The following is a 24730-nucleotide window of genomic DNA, read 5'->3' on the forward strand; positions in this document are numbered from 1 at the left end:
TTCATAATAGCCAATTAACTTACACATTTAACTAACGTTGAAATATTTCATTTTCGCTTAAAACAAGTCATATTTGAAATAGTAAGAAAAAATGTATGTGAACACCCCCTTCATGATATATGCATTTTGTCTTAGGGGGCATATTTTACACTTCTCCTATACATGCAATTTAGTATCCAGAAACTTTAATTAGCACAAACTGCCATTATGTCATAAATGCTTCCAACCGCACTCACCAATTAACACATCGAAGCACACATTGTAGCTGTTGTCTTACTCGTTATCCGAAGCACAGGTTATTAAAACTAGACACATAGAAAGGTTTACTTTAAACACAATCACAAGACTAAACAAATATTCTCAAGCTGACCTTGACGTAACCATGGAAACACCGAGCAAAGGTAAACATCAGAACGATGAATGGTTTGTTATTTATATTTACACGAGCGCACCGGTACACAGATTACACACTTAGTTAACTAATTATGGCAACATTTGAGGAATCGAAACTAAGCTATCACGCAAAGAAAAAACATCGCAATTTATGTTGTGAATACGAGTAGGAAACGAACTGGCGGCGAGTTCACCATATGATTTTGACAGTCAGCATAATTCCGAGTAACGCTTCAGCTGGTGTGCAGCGGAAAACCGTCACTTGCATGCCACTCGAAAGTGTGCTTGTGTGCAAGTTTCTCGTAACGCTCTCCTCTATCGCAGTGGGTAGAGGGAAAAAGAAATTCAAAAAACCGGTAGCTGAGTTTAAAAAGCGGATGCATTGGGATTTGCGTTGAGCAATCGTTTTATCTACACGTTATTTGTAACAATATGAAAATCGATAATAACATCATTCTTACAATAGAAACCGTGTTGAATCTGAAATGTGCAGTGCGTTCGCAATGTTTTAAAATCTTGTGGGTTTGCAATGGAAAAGGAGTTTGGTGTGCATGTGCCTTTGAGGGGAATGTCATCGAAATGAAACAGTTTTCACCAACAAATTTTGCTCTATATTACTAACGCTTCACATCAACTGTCACCTTCAGCTCTTTCGCTCCGTAATCCATTCGCACAAAGTGCTTCGTTTTGAGAACCTCCTTGCAGTTCTGCTGTAATGATACTGGCCTTCCGCACCACCTGACTGGTCCCCCTTGTTCAGCCGATATTTTCACAGTGAATCTACTTAGTCTGTCCTCTCCGCCCAGATACCACAGCCAATACAGCGCCTGACTGCTGGCCTCCATGCATCGAAATTTAGCAATGAAGAATACGTCTTCACCTCTAACTCCGCCGCATTCGAAACTCCGGTGACCGTTTTAATGGTGCTTTTTGTGCAATTATCGTTAGAAAGAGGCCCCCGGTCATCGGTGTCGCAATTGTTGTTGTTTTCATCCCGCACGCTCGGTATCAGGACAACACATGTGACGCAGGACTCGTTGAATTTGATGCTAAGCGTATCGCCGGCGGTCGCGTAGTACTGAACGACACTCGTTTGATGTGATTTCTGCAAATGAATTAATATGTCATGTTGATTTTTCATTTTACCGCACGGTTGACCAGAAGGGCAGCAATATTGGAACGGAACTGATGAGGCCGCTGACGTTGATGTCACCTTAGCGATTTGCTGCGTTGTCATTGCGAGTGCACCCGGGGGATTTGCTTTTAATTTCGGGGATTGTTTGCACGGAGCGCGGTCACGTGCGAATAGCGGCAAACGAGCGTTAACTGATTGTAAATTAGATGATTTCTGAGCGACGGGACGCGTTTCACCTGTGGAAGGTTGAGAACGATATGCCATTAGCCTAACTTTGCTTCAGATCTGATTGATTCAAACATTTCTTCCCTCGCATCGGATATATGTGGTTTGACCGATAGTAGAGCAGAGCCTTACCTTCGTGATGTCCGAGAGTTTGCACCAGGAATGCGAACAGCTTATCCGCTACAATGCATCGACCTCGTCCCAGCATAACACGGCAGATGGGACATTTTGAACTTTTGGCCCGACATCCGGAACATATCAGATGTCCATGACAGCATTGCCACGAGGGAGGATGGATAACTTCCAAGCAAACAGGGCACTCCAGCAAACCCGCGATTCCCTGTAAGCAGCTGGCGAAGCGCGACAGTGACTGTGGGTTGAGGTTCTATGTAGGAATATCGAGCAAAGAATAAAATTTCAGATACATTAATGTTGTAATGTGTTTGTTATAATCAGTGTTGCCACACGTACAGAATTCTGTACGGTACAGAGTACAGATTTTCGTCAAAAAGTACAGATTGGTACAGATTTTTTGCTTACATTTAAACAAAGCAACATTAAGGTCATTCATTGGTTTTGTGTGCTAGTTATGCATGTAAGAAAATCCATGACTATCTTGAGCATTTTTTGAGGGACATTTATACCTATATATCCAATAGCCCAAAAAGGACAAAAGAATTCGAGGTAATTCAGAAAAAAATGTGTTTGAGGCGTTTCCACGGTTCTACGATGGAAACATACAAGATCTGGAGAATGAATTCCCTATCCTAAGGTAAAATTACTCCGTAAATAAATCACAGTTTCAGAAGACGAGCATGTGCAGGATTGGTGGACAAGAGTTGTATGCCTAAAAAGAATTGACGTTTTGCTCGTATTTTCGGCGCTACGATGCCATGTTTGTAACGTTCGCACTATGCCTCACTCCGTTTTTTTTTTTTGAATATTATCAGAACAAAAATAAGCTTCGAAATCGGCTCAGCAACGATACGATGAACGCTATTTTGAGATCAACATCAACATCAAACACCGTGGTGGCAGCTCGAAAATTTAAATGAATAAGTATGCAGTGTAGATTCAGAAAACCGATGTTGGTTTGTCCAGTCGAAAATATTATCTTGGTTTGTCCATTTTTTGAATGGTCTAGTTCAGCGCACCTCTGTCAAATCAGGTAATCAAAAATAAATAAAATTGTCTTTTTCATGCTTTACAGTTGTTTTATAGGATACTAGCTGACCCGGCAAACTTCGTCCCGCCCAAAATTTGTGTTTTGTTATCAATACCTTCAAACATCCACGTTTTCTTACTATGAGCATGTTCATGGGTCCAATCGTAGAACTGTTCATTGATTGATCTTCTAATCCAGTGGTTTTCAACCTTTTTTGCTTCATTCCACTAGGGGGGAATTCCCCACCGGTTGAAAATCACTGATCTAATCGACCCCGTTGAATTTACCTTTTACTATAAAATTCCTAGTATTTTTAACAAAACTCATCATTATAATATCAGATTATTTTCAGACACAATTTTCGTTCAAGATTTTTCAACCACTTACAAATGACATGTTTCTCCGTTACATGGAATAAATGTTTGATACAGAAAATATGATAGAATAAAGACAGCCCTAAATCGTTAAATTCCTTCCTCGAGTTCTGCTCTTATCAACACATCCGGCGATCTTTTTTTTTGTATAGATAGAAGAAGATATAGGAGTGCGTTTCATCACATTAAAATCCATTTCCAGCTTCGAACAAAAATCAATTTCGCTGGCGCAAACATCAAATGGAGTAACAGCCCTTGTCACCATGTAATTGTAGAACATATGAGAATTTAATTTTCCGAATTTTCCTGTTTTCCTTCAGAGTTTTCCGAAAATTTTGTTTGGTTGGAATATTTTTGGTTGAAACATGTATAATATTTTTATGGGAAGACCAACCCCCCTCCACCCCTTTCAGAGGAGAGAGGGTTGTCGTACCATTGTAGAAACATTTCTCATACCCAAAAACCCTCACATCCCAAATTGTGCTTGATTAGTTTTCGAGTTATGGAGAAACTTGTAATTCATTTGTATGGCAGGCCCCCCTTAGAGAGGGGGGTGGAGAATATAACCATTATAGAAACATTTATTGCATTCTGAAATCTTCAGATGCCAAATTTGGTTTCATTTACTTGATTAATTTTCGAGTAATGCAGAAATTTGTGTATCATTTGTATGTGACCGAGCGAGATGTATATATATATATATAAATTTTTCTTCAAAGAAATTTCCTCTGACTTGCACTGTGGTCACGCGTATTCTAGAGCTTGCCACTCAGAATGCATTCAAGGCGTGTTATTTGGCATAGAAATCTCAACTAAGTACTAATGAAAATGACGCAAGTAATACTACGTTGAGACGGCGGAGTTCCTCTAGGAACGTAAGTGCCATATAAGAAGAAGAAGAAGATATATATATATATATATATATATATATATATATATATATATATATATATATATATATATATATATAGATTTTTACGGATTCACATATTTTAAAGGTTTATAAAAAACCACCTTCTATTAGTGCCAATGCGTCCAATTTTTAATTTCATTGCCATTTGATCCAATTTTTAATTAATAACCAGATAATTATTTGATACGTATTCAGACATTTTCTGGATTATAATACTTACAAATGTTTCAAACATCATGCTTGCACGCCATTTCGTTCAGATTTATATATCTAAATCATGTAAATAATGCATGTCAATGACCTTAATTCTGATCATGGTTTGTCCGATTCACTGATGTTGGTTTGTCCACATGATTACTAAGGCAACCGCTTGGCGCGCTGTAGTTTGTTTGTTTTGTTTTGTTTTCCTTCGTGCGAAGCAGAAATAAAGTTTCTCCGTGTTCAGTGTTGTTCACCTTTAAAATGCTCAAGTAAAAGGTAATATTCTGAAGAAAGCCTAAATTATGAATGGATCAATATGATGACAGTAAACTCAAGCAATGAGAAATGCAACATCTACTTGAAAATTATAATTTTTTTATTCAAAAGTTGTGATTTTTAAAATCGCACAAACCATGATCATTTTTCGGACAAACTATGATCAAAGATGGATAAACCTTGATCATAATTGAATCGTTTGTGAAACCTCATAAGTCCATTTGACACACTTGCAAGCAAAAAAACTAAAAACTGTTTTTCTCAAAATTTTGACCTGGTACTCTTATTTGTTGGTATCAGGTTCGGTTATCACACCCAAAACCACTTTTTCATCAATATAAAAGTTCAAGCTTAAAATATAAGGCTTAAAAGCTGGTGGACTTAGGGGGTTTTTCAAACAAATGAGAAATCAGTGGTGTATTTAGCGGTTTTGTTGTGATTCAATTCAATGTTATGTACTTTAAATGTTCATAATGTTCATACCAAGTGTGTAGAGCTGTGTAGAAGTTATGTCCTGCATTGAAGGAGAGTGGAGAAGGGGGGGGGGTGTATAAGTATTATTTGTTTTACTCTTATTACATAAGGAATACAAAAATACGTTGTGGCAGAAAGATAGAGGTTCTGTTCTCCACAGATATGTGATTCTTTTCCACCGCCATGCTCTTGAAGTTTTTCGAGTGAGAAGGATGAACTGCGAAAACTTGAAGTGGACTTTTTGATCATCTGGGGTTTTTCGGCCACTACTTTCCAACGAAATAGTTGTTTTCTCGCGTAGTTTCTGGTAGTTTTTCCGACGATGGTATAGTGAGATACTTTTACGGGAGACAACAAAATGTGGTGTATTACAAGGTAAATTACGCGCATGCTTTTGCGACATCAGATGTGAACAATGAACGAAATTGTATATCTATCGCAGCATTGGAAACATGGACTTATGGGGTTTATCAAACAGACTAATATTTGCAACCCCAATTTCAGGGAGTTAGAACTAATAGAACTAGTAGAACTACTTTTTTTTCTGAAATTTTAATAGCCACAATATTTCTAGCCCACTAAACTTTTTTTCTAAGCGGTTGTTTCTGTTAGTTTTTTTCTGCTGCGATTTATTTCGGTCACGGGATTTTATAGCGTAGAAGATGAAATATTCAATATGGTGTAGAGCACAATTATCATTTGTTGACGAATGCCACAATCGATCGATGATTCTAATTGGTGGTGAGGGGGTATTATTTGTTCTGGATATTTTCGAGGAGTAATCGATTTCTCTTTGAACGTTAATAATTCTTTTCCAGCTAAACGAAGTGGAAAACTAATTACTTTATTCAAAAGATAAAATGTCTATGAGTTATATGCTTATTAACTATTGACCCGAAAGCTTAAAAATTGATTTTAAAACAAAATAATAAAAAAAAATAATGAAATCCATTTCAAGAACAGATGTTCTTTGAGGTTTGCTGGAATGGACACGGTTTGCTGAGGAGCGTCGAGCGACATCGAAATGTCTCTGTCAAAGCAGGTGGAGAAAAAATTTGAATTGGATTGTCCCCAAGGGCCCTTCTCAGGGCATGAGCTGCAAACGTTTAAAGTCTCTATAATTCAACAACAAGAAAAAAAAGAGGAAGAAATCCATTTAGTTGTGATTGCGAAGTGATTTGAGAATGGTCTCGCTAGCTCGCTAAGCAGTATGCTCTTCTCTCCTAATCCCATTTCTTTTCTGCCGCCGGACCGACTGGAAACGCATTTTTTTCGCAAAAGCAACAGGGTTATCATCGAATGCTCCGATTGTCGAGGGTCGAGGTAACCACGAACCTAGTTGATTGGATGAACATTTTTTTATCAGACAATGTTGTCATGACATTAACCCAAAATAGATAAATATATAAATACGAAATACAACTGCTTGTTTTCCCGCGACATCGGTAGATTAAATTTAAACATTCAACGGTTACTAACAACTGTAATGACTAAGATAGAACGAGAAACGTTGTAAACAATTCTAAATGACACCCTTTTATTCTAATACATTAAGGCGCAAAGTTAATACTCACATTCTTTTCGAATCCAGAATTCCAAAGCAGCAAGTTGACACCTGGCTTAGAGCTTCGGGCATGTCTTCCATTGCGAACGCGTTTCGCAATATCAACGATTTTCAGACCCAAGAGGTCTTCTCCATTAGCCTATAGTTAAACCACAAAGATCGGTCATCGGACTCCCGAAAATGTTCACACGATTCTCACCTCCAAAACGCAATCCCCGACGCGTATACCTGCCTGTTCCGCGCAGGAACTGGGCAAAACACCACTAACCCAGGGGTATGGATCCCACGGTGTGCGACTGAGATGTAATCCTAAACTGCCACTAGCGCCGGCCGGAATGAACACGTTCCTTAGAAATCGCTCGTTAGTATCTGCCTCGTCACTGGCATCTTTGGTATCCGTTATCTCCGATGCATCTGGATGGACGTTTTCCAGACAGGCCTCTTTCATTTCTGCCATCATCGCTAATCAACAGCACTACCAACGATAATGCTCACCAACGTTAGCATGTACAGATTAATAAATCATTTCTGCCCTCGCATCAAACATGTTCTCCAATTTGAACTACCATAGATCAAAGGCCTTCATTAGAACACTAAATATAGGTCATATTTTCACTCTAACTCATATGGAGTTCAATGTCGCTTGCTCTGGAATTGAGAAAAAAAAAGTATGTAATTGAGAGAAGCAATTCTGTTATCAAGTGAATGTAGATAACCAGACGGAAGTTAAATGTCAATTCTTCTGTGTTATAATATGTTTTCACGGAAAGTTGCATTTATTATTAATCTTGAGCGTTTAGGACACGAATAAAAGCGGAAGGTAACAACGATTACAATTTTATTGGATGTGTGAATACAGTGATAGACATTCGTTTAGCCACACTTGAAAAAAAAACTTGAAACACTTACAAAACAACTAGGAATGTTCTTTTTATCGGAATACTTATTTGCTGTAGTGGTAGTAATTTAAGTCAATTTTATTGACGTGCGTCACAATCACACACACACAAGGCGGCATCGGTGGATATAAACATTCAAACGTCGTTTTTTCCCGAGACATACGTTTAGCCGCAGGGCATAAAAATCGAGTTTCGTAACAAAAATTGGTCGATCTGAGAAAGTGGTACGGAATTTCTTTAAATGAAATATGGGACATAACGGCCAACAAATGGGAATAAAATATAACGATAATCGATCAACAAATGGGAATGAAGGTCGAATAAGTCACGAAGCAACCAGGAAACGATGCCCTGCTCATACATTAAGGCAGAATCGGTTGTTCCAGTAACGAAGAGGCATATTGCTCGCATCTTGAATGAGTCACCAAACATCATGTGGAAGAAACTTCAAGGGAAGCTGAAACTGACTCCGAAAAGTATCTTCAATTACTGGAGGATTGATTGGCCATATTGAGAATAACGCTACCGAGGATGTCGTTTTTTCAGCAGAATTATGCATACGTTCCACGTTTCCATGCAATCGAAGGCATGCTTTGCCGAGAAGGACATTCCACTTCTTGAATGACCTGTTTGCAGTCGATTGAAATCCCATAGAGAACCTATGGAGAATCTTGGCCAAGATGGTCTATGCAAACGGATGACAATTTGACAACTTTTCCAGTCTCAAGGCAGTAATTCAGGAGTGTTGGGCTATAATCAATATGGCAACACTTTAAAAGCTGTCTGACTCGATGCCAAATCGAGTTTTCAAAGTGATCCGAAATGGAGGTGGACATATTAGCTACCGATTGGACTCGAAATTTGCCGCACAAATTTCCTTTTATTGAAATTTTAGGATGCGGCTAAACGAATGTCCACCCTGATTCCACATGTTTGAATTATGTTTTCTAAGTAATAAGTAAATTTAAAGTGAATTTATACTTTTTTTAAAGAATGAATTCGATGAAAATAAACAATAATCGTCTTTTATGAACAAAACTGTACAAAGAACTGACTTATTTTTTAAAATATTGAGGAGAAATAGGGTGCGGCTAAACGAATGTCTACCACTGTGCGACACTGCTTCTGAAAAAATAGAACACATTTGCTTTTCTATGAAATGGAAGAATGATTAATTCGAAGTATGCTCCATCGACAGCATTCGCTCATCTACCAGGTATTGTACGATTCTTTTACCTAAAGTAGCCCAGATCTTTTCATGAAAACTAGTTGTCAAGCCAAATTTTGATGCTCTCAATTATGTACATCGTCTAGCATTAGTGGTAATTCAAGAACTAGTCCTAGCCCTGCTGATTTAAATGTTTCCACGACGCTTACAGTAGGGGATGTAGAGGTAAAGTAGTCACCCTGAATAAAATGCCCATTTACTGCGTCCATACACCACTGGGGAATTTAGTGGTGTGTGGTGAAAGAATATTGCAGCTAAACTTATTGTTGTTCAAGATTGCAAACGGTTTTACTATAAAAAATAAATATTATATTATAAAATATTATATATATTATTAAATTTTCTAATATATAATTATTTTCTAATTAATTATCTAATACATAATATAAAAAAATATGTTAGCATATTTTCATCACCTTGTTAAATCGATTTTTTTTAGCGTGGCGGTAAAGTGGGCGTCTACGCATATTATACTAAATGGGATGGATTTACACATTGTTTCTTGAAATAGTAGGTACACATAGAGTAATTCCACGCCAAATTAGCCGGAAAACAGCAAATTTTGACGCGACCCTCTTCTATTTTGTTGAAACTTATACAAATTTGAAACATACGTTTTAAAACATTCAAATAAACTTTTTTCTATGGTTTGTCAACAAAAGATAAACGTGGATTCCTGTATATTCAGTTTTTCAAAAAACTCGCAAGTGCCTTGCAAAAATCGGTATGCATTTTGTGATGTGACAACAAGCTCTGTGCGAAAAAACAGGAAGTGGGTTATATCTATGGTATAACCGCAAGGGTGACGTAGGACTATCGTTGATTTAGAGATCATTTGTTTGAAGTTGAATCTGAATTCATTCTGAATGAATGAATATTTGGGGGACTTCGAAAACGAGAGCGTTACGTTGGAGGCACAAGGTTTTATGCATCCAATATTGGATACGGAAATATCCTACTGATGGGGAAGAATAATTTTCAGAAGCTATCCTGTTAATTGCGATTGATTGAAAAATCACAAAACCAAATGTATTTGGTCACAGTGTTACATGGATAGAAAACATTAAAATAAACTCTTTCACATGAATGTATTTTTAAATTCCCAGAGGAACTGGCAGATTATTTTCCGGATCTTTCTCGATACTGAATGGCATCCAAACGGAAAGAATTCCGTGCGTGTATGTGTGTGTGTAGCGGTTACTTCGATGGTCACCTTCTCTTCTCCTGAAGGATCGGCTTCTCTGTGCTCCCTCACAGTTTCAAACAAACTGTTTGATTTTCAGAGCAGATCTCGATCCTTCGTCGACCAGCACCCTCAGCAACGATGTTGTCTTGTCGATGTCCTCACGAAAAATTAATGCGTCTCACCACCAGAATATCGCTTAAGTATGCTTTTTGTGCGTGATTGAATCGAGAGAAGGCGTGGTTTACGATGGCAATTTGGAAGGCAAACTAGAGGGGAATGAACTCTCTGAGCTTGGAACTTTCGACGACTGAGCAATAATCGATTGTGGGCGCATACAATATTGGATACGGAAATATCCTACTGATGGGGAAGAATAATCTTCAGAAGCTATCCTGTTAATTGCGATTGATTGAAAAATCACAAAACCAAATGTATTTGGTCACAGTGTTACATGGATAGAAAACATTAAAATAAACTCTTTCACATGAATGTATTTTTAAATTCCCAGAGGAACTGGCAGATTATTTCCTGGATCTTTCTCGATGCTGAATTGCATCCGAATGGAAAGAATTCCGCGCGTGTATGTGTGTGTGTAGCGGCTGCTTCGAGATCTTCCCGGGGAACCGTTTGTGGCATCACTCTCCTCCTGATGGATTCCCTTCTGGCCTAAGGTGCACAAACAGTCTCTTGGCGACACCGTTCATCCGCGCTTTCATGATAAACGAAGAGCTTCACCACAACAGCGACAACATGCTCCAATCGCTGTTCAATTTGAACTGAGTGGATTTCCGAGCGGCGCTCGCTTTTATACCGATTGGTGATTTCAATAGCCTGTTTTGAAAGCAATTTTAAGACTATTGAAACAAGTTTTTGGATCAGAAAGTAACAAGTATAGAACGCGTAGACATTTTATCTTTCGAATGAAGTGTTTATCATACCATTTCGTTCAGTTGTTTAGGAGCTATTAACGCTCAAAATCTCGGTCTCCGGCGTAACGCTTTCGTTTTCGAAACTTTGATTTTACACCCCGGTATAGAAATGAAAGACGTAGTCCTACGTCAAAACAGTCTCCACAAAGCTTTGACACGTCACACAATCAATAAGTTGTACTAGATAAGAATTTCACAGTATTGTAGCATACAATATACTATTTTTTATGTTTTTTATTACTCTGGATACTTCTCATTTCCCTCTTCTCCTTCCAAAAGTCCATCATATGGGGGAAGATGATTCCAATCCGACCGGTGACGCCAGACTGCCATACAAACGGAACACAAATTTTTGCATAACTCGACAACTAATCAAGTAAATGGAGCCAAATTTGGAAAGTAAAGGTTTTAGGGGGCACGAAACGCTTCCCCTTTCTAACGTGAATGTTTAAAGGTATTGATAACAAAAAATAATTTTGGGCGGGACAAAGTGCAATAGTACCAAAGTACAAGCCATGGGTATGAAATCTGCAATGGATTTGGAAGTGGATGCCAATCGAATATTCTGGCAATGATTCGGTGTTTGTATATACTTTTCCTAAACAAATCTACCTGTATTGTTTCATTGTTGATTTCAAACTTCTGTTTCAATAAAATGGATAAATCTAAATGCCGCTATGGGCCACCGACACGTATGAATCACATATGCAATTTTGGCCTCATAAGCCTTAATTTCTTTTGTGAAAAAGGGGTACTTCTGGCGCAATTCGTCGGTGAAATGATATTTTCGTTTAGACATTTGAAAAAAAAATGACTTGGAATATCGAGACAAAACACAACAAGATTCTTTGGGCCTGATTCTCGAATACACTACGAATACACTTCACGGTGGAAACGGTATGAAACGCATTCGCGATGACAACGGTACGGTGTCGACATCTGGATGCGAGATTAGTTTCCCACTAAATTTATCATTATAGAATCAAATTATCTTCAGATTAAATTTTTGTATGAGATTATTATATCACACGAAGAAAACAAAGTTTTCCACTCACATTGAATACCAGTTTGATACGAAGAAGTTAATTTTCATTAATGATTTTTTATTTGAAAAGTGCTCATTTTGCCTGAAAACTCATATTATCTTCGACACTTCACTAACTCGTAAAACGTAGTTCAATGGCGTGCCGTTTATTCCGTTTCCACCGTGAAGTGTATTCGAGAATCAGGTCCTTTATATAATGTAGTATTTGGTATTTCTTGCGCTACGAAACTGTTTCTATACATTTTTTAGTTGTAGGGTAAATGATTTTGGTTTGTCCAGCCGAAAATATGATCTTGGTTTGTCCACTTCTTTGAATGCTCTAGTTTAGTGCACCTGTGTCAAATCAGGTATTTACATGTTTCCAAACATAAAAATAAAATTGTCTTTCTTATTATTTACAGTAGTTCTATAGGATATTTTTACGGATTCACACGTTTTACTGGTTTATGATTCATTTGAGCTAACTTTTAATCAATCACCAGATGATTATTTGGCACGTATTTAGACATTTTCCGGATTATAACACTTACAGATATTGTTCGCAACATGTTTGCACACCATTTGTATCAGATTTTTTTTAACTAAATCATGTAATTAATACATCTCGATGGTCTCAATTCCGATCATGGATTGACCGATGCGCTGATGTTGGTTTGTCCACATGATTAATATAGCTACCGCTTGGCGTGCTGCAGTTTGTTTATGTTGTCCTTCGCGCATATCAAAAATAAAGTTTCTCTGTGATGCGTATTCATCTTTAAAATTCCAAGAAAAGGCAATATTCTGAAGAAAGCCTAAATTATGAATAGATCAATATGATAACAGTGAACTCCAGCAATGAAAAATGCAACATCTAAATGAAAATTCGATTTTTTTCATTCAAGAATAGTGATTTCTAAAACCTAAAAACTTAATTAGAGGTGGACAAACCATGATAATAATTTCTCTTTGAAGAAAATCGTTAAAAAACATTTAAAAAATTAAACTATTTGAGCACATTACGGTAGCTTCTCAACAAACCGAAACTCGTCTTGATTACACGTGATTTTCATGAAGAAAAATCGATTTGTATTCACTGTTAGGTGTACCGTAACTTGATTATTATTCCAGTGAATTTTTTTCAAATTCAAATTTCCAGACAATCGTTGGAAAGCTACTGTCACTGCGCGTCTTTTTCAGTGTATATTAAAAAGTTGAAGCGTAAACAACATAGTTTTATGCCACTTCGAATATGTCGAATTTCGTGCCAACGAGAGTGTTTTTGCGGGGAGTGTTACTTCATTACTTCAATATGAAGGAAAAAGCTGCGGAAAGTCGTCGCATTTCAGTGGAAGTTTATGTTGACCATGCTCCAACTGAGCATACGTGTCAGACGTGGTTTGCACGATTTAAAAGTGGTAATTTTGACTTGGAAGACGAAGAACGTTCCGGAGCGCCGAAAAAAGTTTGAAGATGAAGAATTGGAGGCTTTACTCGATCAAGATTCGTCACAAACATAACAAGAACTTGCAGATACACTTGGAGTAGCTCAGCAAACCATAACCGATCGTTTAAAAGCAATGGGAATGATACGAAAGATAGGACATTGGGTACCGTATGAATTGAAGCCACGAGACGTCGAACGCCGTTTTTTCACGTGCGAACAACTGCTCCAACGGCATAAAAGAAAGGATTTTTTGCATCGATTCGTTACTGGCAATGAAAAGTGGGCTCATTACGACAATCCTAAATGTCGGGCAACGTATGGATACTCCGGCCATGCGTCAACATCGACGGCCGCGTGGAATATTCACGGCCAAAAGGTTATGCTGTCTATTTGGTGGGATCAGCTGGGAATGAAACCATAACGGTAGACCTCTACCGACGACAATTGATGCGTTCGAGCCGTGTACTGAAGAAAAACGGCCACAATACGAGCAAAGACACGATAAAGTTATTTTGCAGCACGGCAATTCTCGGCCGCATGTCGCGAAACCGGTCAAAACATACTTGGAAACGCTGAAATAGGAGGTCCTATCCCACCCGCCTTATTTTCCAGACATTGCTCCGACCGATTACTACCTTTTTCGATCGATGCAACATGGCCTGGTTGACCAGCACTTCTCCAATTTTGATGAAGTCAAATCGAGATCGATTCGTGGTTAGCCGACAAACCGGCCGATTATTTCCGCAAAAGGATCCTGATCTATACTTTGAATATTAAATTTGTAACCATTTTTGCAGAATAAGCATCAATTTTTGAAAAAAAGAAGAAACTTAAAGGTACTCCTATTAGTTGCATGAAAACACCCTAAATCGAACAAACCACCATCATTTACCGTACACACAATGATTGATTTCTAATATCTTAAATAACAATTTCCAACATCCTATTCACTCCTGTTCGAAACGTTAACTTAAAAACAATAATTTATTATACCCTTTACAATGAACCCACCAACGGCTAATAATTACGCCAGAGTATTTACCTGATATGTCATTATACCGGCTCTTTCGATCGTTTCATAATAGATCCACCGTGTAGTGGTGTTGTTAGACACCGCCTAGTTGGTCAACAAATGAAGTTCGCTTGCATGAAAAAACCATAACCAATACACAAACCGCACCGTATCATACAGAGTGGGTCCGTTGTCCGGTCGCAGGTTCATATACTTTATGAAACATGCCACTGAAAGGTAGTTATGCAATTCGTGGAAGGGTTAAAACCTCTGCGATATATCATCCGCCCATATCCATTCTTTTATTTTCCCTTTCGTCGTTTAAGCAGATTTAGTTTCATCGCCGGTTTAAATGACAATAATAACATTTGAAAATACACTCTGCTGGGAAGGTTGGCAGCGACGCGGCCTTGATTCAAGATACTGGGAAGAAACGAAGTAGACCGTGGCTAATTGCTTTTCGCATTTCTTTTCTGCAAGGGCCAATAAACATAGTCACCACCGTATGGTTGTGCATGAGAACACGTTTTGGCAAACAGCTGATCGTGGAGTCCCACTGACACAAATGTGCAAAATAAATATGAGAGGGAAGTGGCTCCGCTTCAGAGATATTTGAAATACGCCGACAGATATGACATGCACGCACGAGTTATTGCGTGTCAACGTCGGTGATCGTGTGACACCAAGCGGCACAATAAGTCGTTGTTTCTGGTAGGCAAGGAGCGGGATGTGTAGGCGTGAGAAATATTGCGACGTTGGGGATTTGTTTAATTGAAGTTGAATTCATTCTATCATGACGCATGTCGAGTTGGTAGGTATGAACTTATAATCTGTCTTCTGTGTGTAGGAAAGTAATTCAATGTAAAATTTGTGCCGCTTTCCCTTTGTTCCCCCTCAGTAATAGATTTCTCGTATGATATTTGAAATGGACCAATGTAACATTTACGTCAACTCCAGAAAACAGCTGAAGACCGCAACAATGTTTCGCGAATAGTATTAACACTCCTATACTCGCGCAAAGGTCTGTGAGACCGAGAAATCAATAATTCGTTCATTTCTTAGAAAACATCAACACTACGACATTGCGATTCTCTATAGCTTCGTCATCGTTTAGCGTATCGTGTGAGTTGGTACGAAGGGGGCGTGTATCACTTTTTTACCACTTTCGGTCTGAGACACCGACGCGAGTATAGGAGTAACTTTTTTGGACAAGTGACTTTTTTCCTATTTTAGAATAATGTTCCATGAAATGTAGAAATTAATGTCAGTGGCGTGGAATATTTATTGAATACACTGCATTTCACAACTATAGAAGCACTACATTTTTCAGTGTTTCCAGAGATATGTAAGAAGTGGGTTGAGTTGAAGTATATGGTGTAGGATATAATAACTATCTTCATTTATAAGCCTGGCCATTCGAGCTTTATTGTTGTGTTCAGTCGCGAAACATTTAAAAAACTAAAACTCCAGTGTTTCATAACTATAGAACCAGATGGAAAAATTCTCACTCCTATACCAATTTAATGTTAATTTCACATGAATTACAATAAGTTTCTAATTTGTAGGTCGTCTTTAGTTCTCAATCAGTTCAAATATCCAATTCGGGGTGGTTTCGACTCAGCTGCGCCATGTTGTAGTGTGTATTTCGTTGTTCGCAGCGGATACTGCTCGTTCAAGCTCTTCAAACCACTCATACTGCTTGTAAGCTGCATCTACTATTCGTACGATCACTCGTCATAAGTTCTTGATAGGGTTTTGATCTCGTAAACAAGCTGATCCGTCCAGAGTCTGAAGCACCTGTTCATGAAATCATTACCGGACTATTCTTATTTGAATTTAGTCGTTATTGTCACCGGATTCAACGGATTCATATATTATTCGTCGTTAGATTCATACGTGCAAAAGTAAAATACAAATGTTTGACTATGGTTGACAAATGTTCACTAAACACAATGGTCACACATATACACACTTGTGAAAGAATTGCACTTGTTGATTAATTGAAAATTGTAAACTATAAACTAATCGGTGGCTTATGGTTATTTTTTACAGTTACAGTTTTGGGGATATTTATTTTAATATATGAGCTGAACAATATCGACGAGAAAAGTCGCAGGAAGTTCCTAGAAGTCCTTTTATCTTCATTTTTTTATGTCCCATCAAAAAACACGCATTAAGTTTTTGTTAACCAAAAACACAGAGATAAGAAATATTAGAAATATAAAAACTTGAAATTCCAGAACCTTTATCATCTAGTAACTATCTAGAAGGTCTTTATACATTCCTCTCTTCGAAAAAAAAGACCCAAAAAACACGCTAAAACTGTATGAAATGTAAAAAAAAATATTATTGTCTCGACCATGCAGTTATGGTATGTTCTGCTGCTCACACCAATGAAACCACAATTGACTAATACCTTTTTATGTTATTTTCTAGCTCTTTATACTCTCATGAATTATATTCAGATGTTTACTTTCAATTAATAATATGAAAAAAAAAATGAATTTCGTTATTTGTGTTGAAGCGGTTGATGCATGATGCATAATGTGCGATTCACATAGCAAGTTACGGAGAAGAACGTGTACGTTCCGTCAACGTCTCCACCAATTCACACATGCAGTCAATGCTTCCACCAGCACCGTCACGTCAAATGCCAAACGAATGATTTATTTAATTTTATTCATGGTGTCGCCATCTACAACAATTTTAAATTGCAATGTCCTCTTTCAAATCAGCATGCCTAGAATCAGTTCTAAATTTTGAAAAATTCAATGAGAATCATTGAATTCAATTATTTAAATGCTTAAACCCCGTAGTCCGACCCTTATGCAATAATAATAATAAATAGAATAATTCTTTCAACTAGTCGCGAATGATTTTCACTCCGAAATTTGGAGCTATGAGATATGTTGGCATAAAAAGTACAGTAAGTTACTTATAAAGCGATATGCTGAGGTACCACTCAGTGTCGCATTGGAGTCGGTTTTGACCAGTAATTGGACATTTGCGACTGGTGGCGACTATCAATGTGGGGCCATAATTTGGGCCCCGAACTCAATGTTTACAAAAATGTCCATCTAGAGGTAAAAATGTCTAATTAAACGTGTTGCATCACAGATCTGTTCAATTAGCTTAATGTCGATGTAGATGTAAATTACTGTATAACCAAATCAAAACAAAAGCCGAGACACAAAGCCCAGACAAAAACCAAACGAGCCGTCCGTCTCCGTCAATTATTCTTTTCTACAAACCCTGCCGGTCGTTTTCGTTGAACGTATGCTGACGGGTCGTTACGTTGCTGGTGTATGTGAATGTTTTCATGAGAATTGCATGGTAGAATCATTGACGTATCGTGACGTGACGGGACGTGAACGTGACGTGTATGTTGTATGTGAATCGCACTTATGTTGTATGTGAATCGCACTTAATGCGTCGGCTGGCTAATCTCTATCCGTTTCTTTGCTGCCGTGATGAACAGACATGCAAAATCGTATGCTTGTGAATGCTCTCAAGAGGTAAAATATGATTTCGCACACATTCGGACAGCTAACTTTTATACCACGAAAAAGATATCCCGGATGTACGAAGAATTGAATAAACTCGTCTTGATGATTTGATTGTCGAACGTCAAAAAGAGACCACAAGCGAAAGGGTATTGTTTCGTATATGTTTGAACAGACCGCTAAACAAAACAAAAGGAAAACAAAATACACATTCCATTTATTGAGAATTGATTCAGATGCAACTTCAAACTGCGTTTCATAACTGTAGAATCATTCTATTTTTCTGGGTTTCTTGAGATATGTAAGAAGTCGGTTAAATTGAAGTGTATCGGTTAAATTGAAGAATACAATAACTATCTTTATTTATAAGACTGACCGGTTAAACTTCATTGTTCAGGCGCGAAACATTCAAAATTGCTAAAATTCCAGTATTTCATAACTATAGTACCAGATGGAAAAACTCTCACTTCTTTACAAACCCAACGTCAATTTCACATTAATTACAATAAGTTTGAGTGTCAAGTTTCTGTAAGACTAGTTACATTTTCCGTTGTTTTTTGTTGTTTTGATCAATAATTCTGGAAAATGCCGAAGGGAAAAGTGCCATTCGTTTGCACAAACAGGCTCTTGGTGGTGACTCTGTTCATCAGCGCTTTCTTGATGAACGCAGTTAGCTGCGCCACATCTATCTTGAGCAGCGATAACATGTTCCAATAGCTGTACAATTATAACTGAGTGAATCCCCATTCTTTTTTTACATTAATTTTGATTTTATTCATATTAACTTTTGATATTTACAAAGTTCATAATGGTTTTCATCTTTGTTACAACGTTTTTTCAATAATTGTCGGATGATAACTCCTCAAAGACGACCGGATCCTCAGATATGGCCATGTTTGTCAGGAAGACGTCCAGAATGGAATGAACTCCTGATTTAGAAATTCTGGTTGGACTATCTGGTGCCAGGATATTATAATGGCCGATATCCAAATCCTCTGCAAGAATGATCCCGTTCCGGTTACGCCTAAAATGCCGAAGGGAAAAGTGCCATTCGTTTGCACAAACAGGCTCTTGGTGGTGACTCTGTTCATCAGCGCTTTCTTGATGAACGCAGTTAGCTGCGCCACATCTATCTTGAGCAGCGATAACATGTTCCAATAGCTGTACAATTATAACTGAGTGAATCCCCTTTTTTTTTTACATTAATTTTGATTTTATTCATATTAACTTTTGATATTTACAAAGTTCATACAGACTAAGTGAGACCTAATGGTTTTCATCTTTGTTACAACGTTTTTTCAATAATTGTCAATTATTTAATTTTGAAATTAATTATGTTTCTAATAAATTGATTGATAAATGTATAAACATTTAGTGATGAAGAATATAAAATTATTAATAAAAAGAAAGCTACCTACTTAATCTAACTTAACCTACTGTACAGAAACCTTGGGTTTACAGATTTTGTATAATCATATGTTCGGAAGATGAGCACCTCTCTCTGTATTTTTGATTGTAACGGGCAAATTTCACCTCTAGGGTATCCAGGAAAGCCTTCTCGTGTACCTCGCTTGTTCTCGTCCAAGGCGGCAGACTAAGGATCATCTTAAGGATCTTATTTTGTACACGCTGGAGTCTCAGCCTGTGAGTCATGGCGCATCCCTTCCATACCGGGACCGCATATTCTATCGCTGGATAGATTACTTGTTTGTAGACAGCCAACTGATTTTCTAAGTTCAGTTTTGAAGTTCTACATATAAGCGGGTACAAAGACCGGACAAGTATGTTGCATTTCAAAATTATTTTATTAACATGAGACCTGAAGATCAGTTGTCTGTCTAGCGTGAGTCCTAAGTAAACTACCTCTTCGGACCACTGAATTATCGAGCCGCCAAGCCGAATTCTGCAATCAGCAGCCGGGATAAGTTTTGGCGATTTTGAATGTGGAAACAAAACGGCCTGAGTCTTTGCCACATTGACAACAATTTTCCAACTAAGATAATAATCAGCTAAAGCATCCAGACCTCCCTGTAACCTACGGGTGAGTGCACGTATAACACGACCTTCGTACATGATGGCAGTATCATCCGCGAATTGAGACAAGACACCACCACCTGGAAGAGGTGGGATGTCCGATGTATATATATTGTACAGGATAGGCCCAAGGATGCTTCCTTGAGGCACTCCTGCGGGGATATCGAAGGTTTGAGAAAAATTGTTATGCAGAGACACCTGGAATGCTCTGTTGGAAAGGTAGCTTCGGACGATTTTTATTAGGTACATTGGAAAATTGTGTTGATGCAGCTTGTACACCAGACCATCATGCCACACATTGTCAAACGCTTTTTCAATGTCCAAGAGCGCCATTGCTGTCGTCTTGGACACCGACTTGTTCCGCTGAATTAAGTTGGTAACTCGCGAGAGTTGATGGATGGTGGACCTTCCTTTGCGGAAACCAAACTGTTCTTCCAGGAAGACGCCATTCTCATCAGCGAAGAATAGAATTCGGCTTTGTATAGATCTTTCGAACAGCTTAGAAAGGGCAGAGAGTAAGCTGATGGGTCGATAACTTTTAGGAACAGAAGGATCTTTCCCCGGCTTAAGGACTGGGATCACTTTTGCTAACTTCCACATTGATGGGAAGTAGCAAAGCTCCAAGCATCTGTTGTATATTTTAGCTACAAAAGCAAAAGAGGTTCGACTCAAGTGCTTGAGCTCGATGTTGAAAGTACTGTCAAAACCAGGGGCCTTCATATTCTTAGATCTAAGAGCAAAACCCATCAGCTCATCCACTGTAACCTTTGCTTCCACTGGAACTAAACTGTCGGAATGATCAATAATGGCGACTCCTTCAGTAACCGAACGTTCATGTGGACTATTAATGTGTCTCCCTAAATTGTGTGACATCACAAACTGTTGCCCCAGCGCGTTCACTTTTTCAATGGGTGTGATTAGAAGATGACTCACATCTGCATCTTCGGACGAGACAAGTGGAGGGATTGGCTTGGACTTTTTCTTTAGGATTTTCGTCATGGACCAAAATGGTTTAGAGTGTGGGGGAATTTGACGAATATTTTGTTTAAAATCCCTATTTCGAAGATCTTGAATCCTCTCCTGGATTACCCTAGTGGGGCTGTTGGACATGATCTCTCTGTCTCGGTCACCAGTCCTCTGATATTGACGTCGGAAAATGTTTCGCAGGCGCATGAGGTGTTTAGTGGTGCTGTCTATTACGAGAGAGGTACTCACCTGATGTTGATGCACCGGGACCGCATTGCTGCGAGCGATGTTGATCGCCCGCTGGAGGGATTCCAGCGCCTGGTCAATCTCCTCTGAGGAATCTAAAGGATGATCAATATCGATATTGTTATCGACGATTCTCTGGAATTCACTCCAGTTGGCGCGGTGATAATTCCTCCGAGGTAGGCTAGCCAGCGTATCAGCAGAAGCTCCCAGTTTCAGCACCACTGGGTAATGATCGGATGATAACTCCTCAAAGACGACCGGATCCTCAGAGATGGCCATGTTTGTCAGGAAGACGTCCAGAATGGAATGAACTCCTGATTTAGAAATTCTGGTTGGACTATCTGGTGCCAGGATATTATAATGGCCGATATCCAAATCCTCTGCAAGAATGATCCCGTTCCGGTTACGCCTTCGATTACCCCACATCTCATGCCGAGCATTCAGATCACCTGCAACAATGTACTTCGCCCGCCGCCGCGTCAGCTTGGCCAAGTCGTTTCGTAGCTGAGCGGCCGTACCATCCCTAATGGTGACTTGCTTAGGACAGTACGCCGCGATGATGGTGATTGGCCCAAGCGATGTGCAAATCTCGACTCCGATGGCTTCGATTGTTTTAAGTTGAAAGTTCGGCAGCAGGCGATAGTTGATGTTTCGCCTCACAGCAACAGCCACTCCTCCTCTATCTGCATTAGTTCTATCTAGTCTCAAGAGCCGGAACTCCGAAAGATAGATATTGTTTTCCGGTTTGAGGTGCGTCTCGGTGATGATGGCTACGTCAATGTTTTTATTGTTCAGAAAATCGAGTAGCTCGACGTGCTTACTCCTTAGCGAGCAAGCGTTCCAGTTTGCAATGCGAATAACTTCACGGGACATATTTCTTGATCAGAGATAATGCAGCTTGGAGCTGTTCGGTTTGTGTTTTGCAGGTACGCATTATTATAATAACCTCTGATACCAACGTTAGTAGTTCCTGCGTTGTGAACATGTCGGAGGAAATACCAGATGCAACATCTGCGTATGTTAATGTTGGGACAGACGAGTATCCTTGCATCGGCTGGGCGGCAGCAGCTGCGAGGCGGGGCTGTGCTGAACGACGGAGAGTATCCGTTAGGTTGGAAGAATTCGCAGGAGTGAAGTTACTGGAGCGCTGATTGTTGAGAGGAAGTGGTGCTAAATTAGGGACCTGTCGGCGATGTTGGAGAGTGGGATACTCAGCTTCTGAGTTGATCGGTGGAGTGCGAACGTTGCGCTTGCGTCCGGGCTGGTTAGAAGTTGTCGCTTTCTGACGGATGGAAATGAACTCAGCCCGCTTGGGGCAGGCCCGATTTGAGGTGCCATGATCACCACCACAGTTAACACATTTCAAAACGCTGTCATCAACTAAGCCACAGGACGCAGTGCTGTGATCCCCAGCACATTTACCACAACGAGTCTGCATATGGCAGTTTTTGGTACCGTGCCCGAACCTTTGACAGTTCGTGCACAGCGTGACGTCTCGGTGCTGGGGACGATACGGTTCCCATGACACAATCATTCGGAACAAATCCTTAATGTTCTTGAGTGCACTGATATTTGTGGTGCCCTTGGTGAAATGCACTAGAAACAACTGATCCCTAAAGGTTATGTTTTCAATTGAGCGGCGAGTCATTGGATAAACATTAAGCGCTGTCAATCCATTTTTCAATAACTCAGCTTTCACCTCATCCGTGCTGAAAGGCAGCAGACCTCGCAGAACCACCTTGAATGGCTTCGTTGATGGCATGTCATGGGTGTAAAACTGCACACCTCCAGTTGTCAGGTGGGCCCCGACTTTTTTGTATTCATCTAGGTCGGAGCAAACTATTTTGATGCCCACACTGCACAGCTTAAATCGCGGGCGAAGGTTTTGTTGAGAGAGTCCGGATTCTAGTTTTACTAAGTCCGTGCAAGATGTGAAGAGCGGGGGAACGCGCTCTTTCTTGGCGAGGACAACGTTACTTCCACTCTCCTCCGGGAGCACCGAGAAATTATTGCTCTGGAGGAGCCGATTTGCTGCTTCCTCCGCTGGGACAGCGGACTGCGTTCGGGCCTTTTTCGGAGGGCCACCAGTGGTTGCTGCACTCGAACGGTGACGTCCCATATTTTTATTTTTGGCGATATCCACCAAGCACGCTAAAGCGTGTGATGTTGAATCGATTTCCAATGTGCAGAAGAACGAATAAAAACAACAACAAAAAACTTACTTTTACAGTAAGCGAGAGCGAAAACAGAACACGTGTTGTCAACGCGAGCGTAACACCCAAAAACTCAATGAAGTGAATCCCCGAGCTGACACCTGCTTATATACAGATTTTTATGATTTCAATAGCTTGCGTTGAAAGTGATTTTTGAGTAGTTGAAACAAATTTTTGTATCAATAAGTAACAAACAGATAACGTGTAGACATTTTATCTTTCGAAAGAAGCGGCTATTATACAATTTCTTTCAACCGGCAAAGAGGTAGTAATGCACAAAATATTGTTTCTCCAATGAAACGCTCTCGTTTTCGAAACATAAAACTTAGACCCTAGTATAGAAAAGAAAGAATGATAGAATGATCCTATAGAACCTTCTTCTACTGCTTTTCGTTTTCATGCCATCGTGAGAATGTATGTTGTAAAGAGTGAGTTTATACTTTTGTCCTTTCCTTATACTTCCATACCTCGCTATACAGCCGCATTTCGCTAAAACGGCCCTCTTCAATTAGGGCACGTTTTCGATTTACGTCCTAAAATGTTTCGCTATAAAGGCATGAAATCGAGGTTAACAAAAACAAAAGTTGATGTCAAATGTCTTCAAATTGCACGAACAAATTTTTTTTGTCGAAAATTGACTCTGAGAAAAACTAGTACAGGTCGAACTCGATTATCCGGAGTATTGATTTTTTTTCACTCCGGTTAATCGAACCTCCGGATAATCGAGTCAAAACTATTTTTTTTCTTTATTTGTTTTTTTGCATGTATTTTGACGTAGAACTACGTCTTTCAGGAAGGGTGCCAAATCAGAAAACAGGGTTTTGTGAAATAAAGTTAACGTTAATAACTATTTTCACAGCGAACAAATTCTGATACTTTGCACGCCAATGGAATCGGAAATTCTCTGAGATTCATTTGATATACTATACAGTACAATCCACTAATGCCTAATCAGATTAAATTAATGAAATCTGGAAGCATTCTAATTTTCCCATACATTTGTTCTGCCGATTTGTGTGCATTCCCGAACAGAGCTGTCAATAATGAGCACTTCTCGTTTGGTGGTCATCGAAGCAACATGGTTACAACGAGCGGATATCATATGGAAGAGTATCCAGAATTTTGGAATATAGATATGCACTACATTTATTCAGATAAACGTATATTTCATGAAAGTATGTTTTCAAATTCCAGCAGAATTACCTTACTGTTGCATGTGGTGGGGTTCGATCACATCTTAAGCAAAAGGGTTCATGGTTTGTGATCGATATCTGAGTGAGGAGAAGAAAGTCTCTTGCGAGTTGAACCATATAAACGAGAAGT

General features: G+C 39.1%; 1 protein-coding gene across 4 annotated transcripts in view; it reads right to left on the reverse strand.

The window, feature by feature from the left end:
• Positions 1-990: 990 nt before the first annotated feature.
• The window catches only part of LOC129763008 (uncharacterized), a 36859-nt gene continuing 13119 nt past the window's right edge, over positions 991-24730 (reverse strand). For 3 of the 4 annotated variants that reach the window (XM_055761707.1, XM_055761706.1, XM_055761708.1), the window contains exons 2-5: positions 6920-7368; positions 6731-6859; positions 1886-2138; positions 991-1764 (exon numbers count right to left, since the gene is read on the reverse strand). In XM_055761707.1, coding sequence (XP_055617682.1) covers positions 1178-1764; positions 1886-2138; positions 6731-6859; positions 6920-7180 — 1230 coding nt within the window. In that variant the 5' untranslated portion in view covers positions 7181-7368 and the 3' untranslated portion in view covers positions 991-1177. The remainder of the gene's footprint in view (positions 1765-1885; positions 2139-6730; positions 6860-6919; positions 7369-24730) is intronic. The other variant, XM_055761709.1, reaches the window with a different exon arrangement.

The sequence above is a fragment of the Toxorhynchites rutilus genome, chromosome 1, assembly GCF_029784135.1.
Source record: "Toxorhynchites rutilus septentrionalis strain SRP chromosome 1, ASM2978413v1, whole genome shotgun sequence".
Taxonomy (NCBI): domain Eukaryota; kingdom Metazoa; phylum Arthropoda; class Insecta; order Diptera; family Culicidae; genus Toxorhynchites; species Toxorhynchites rutilus.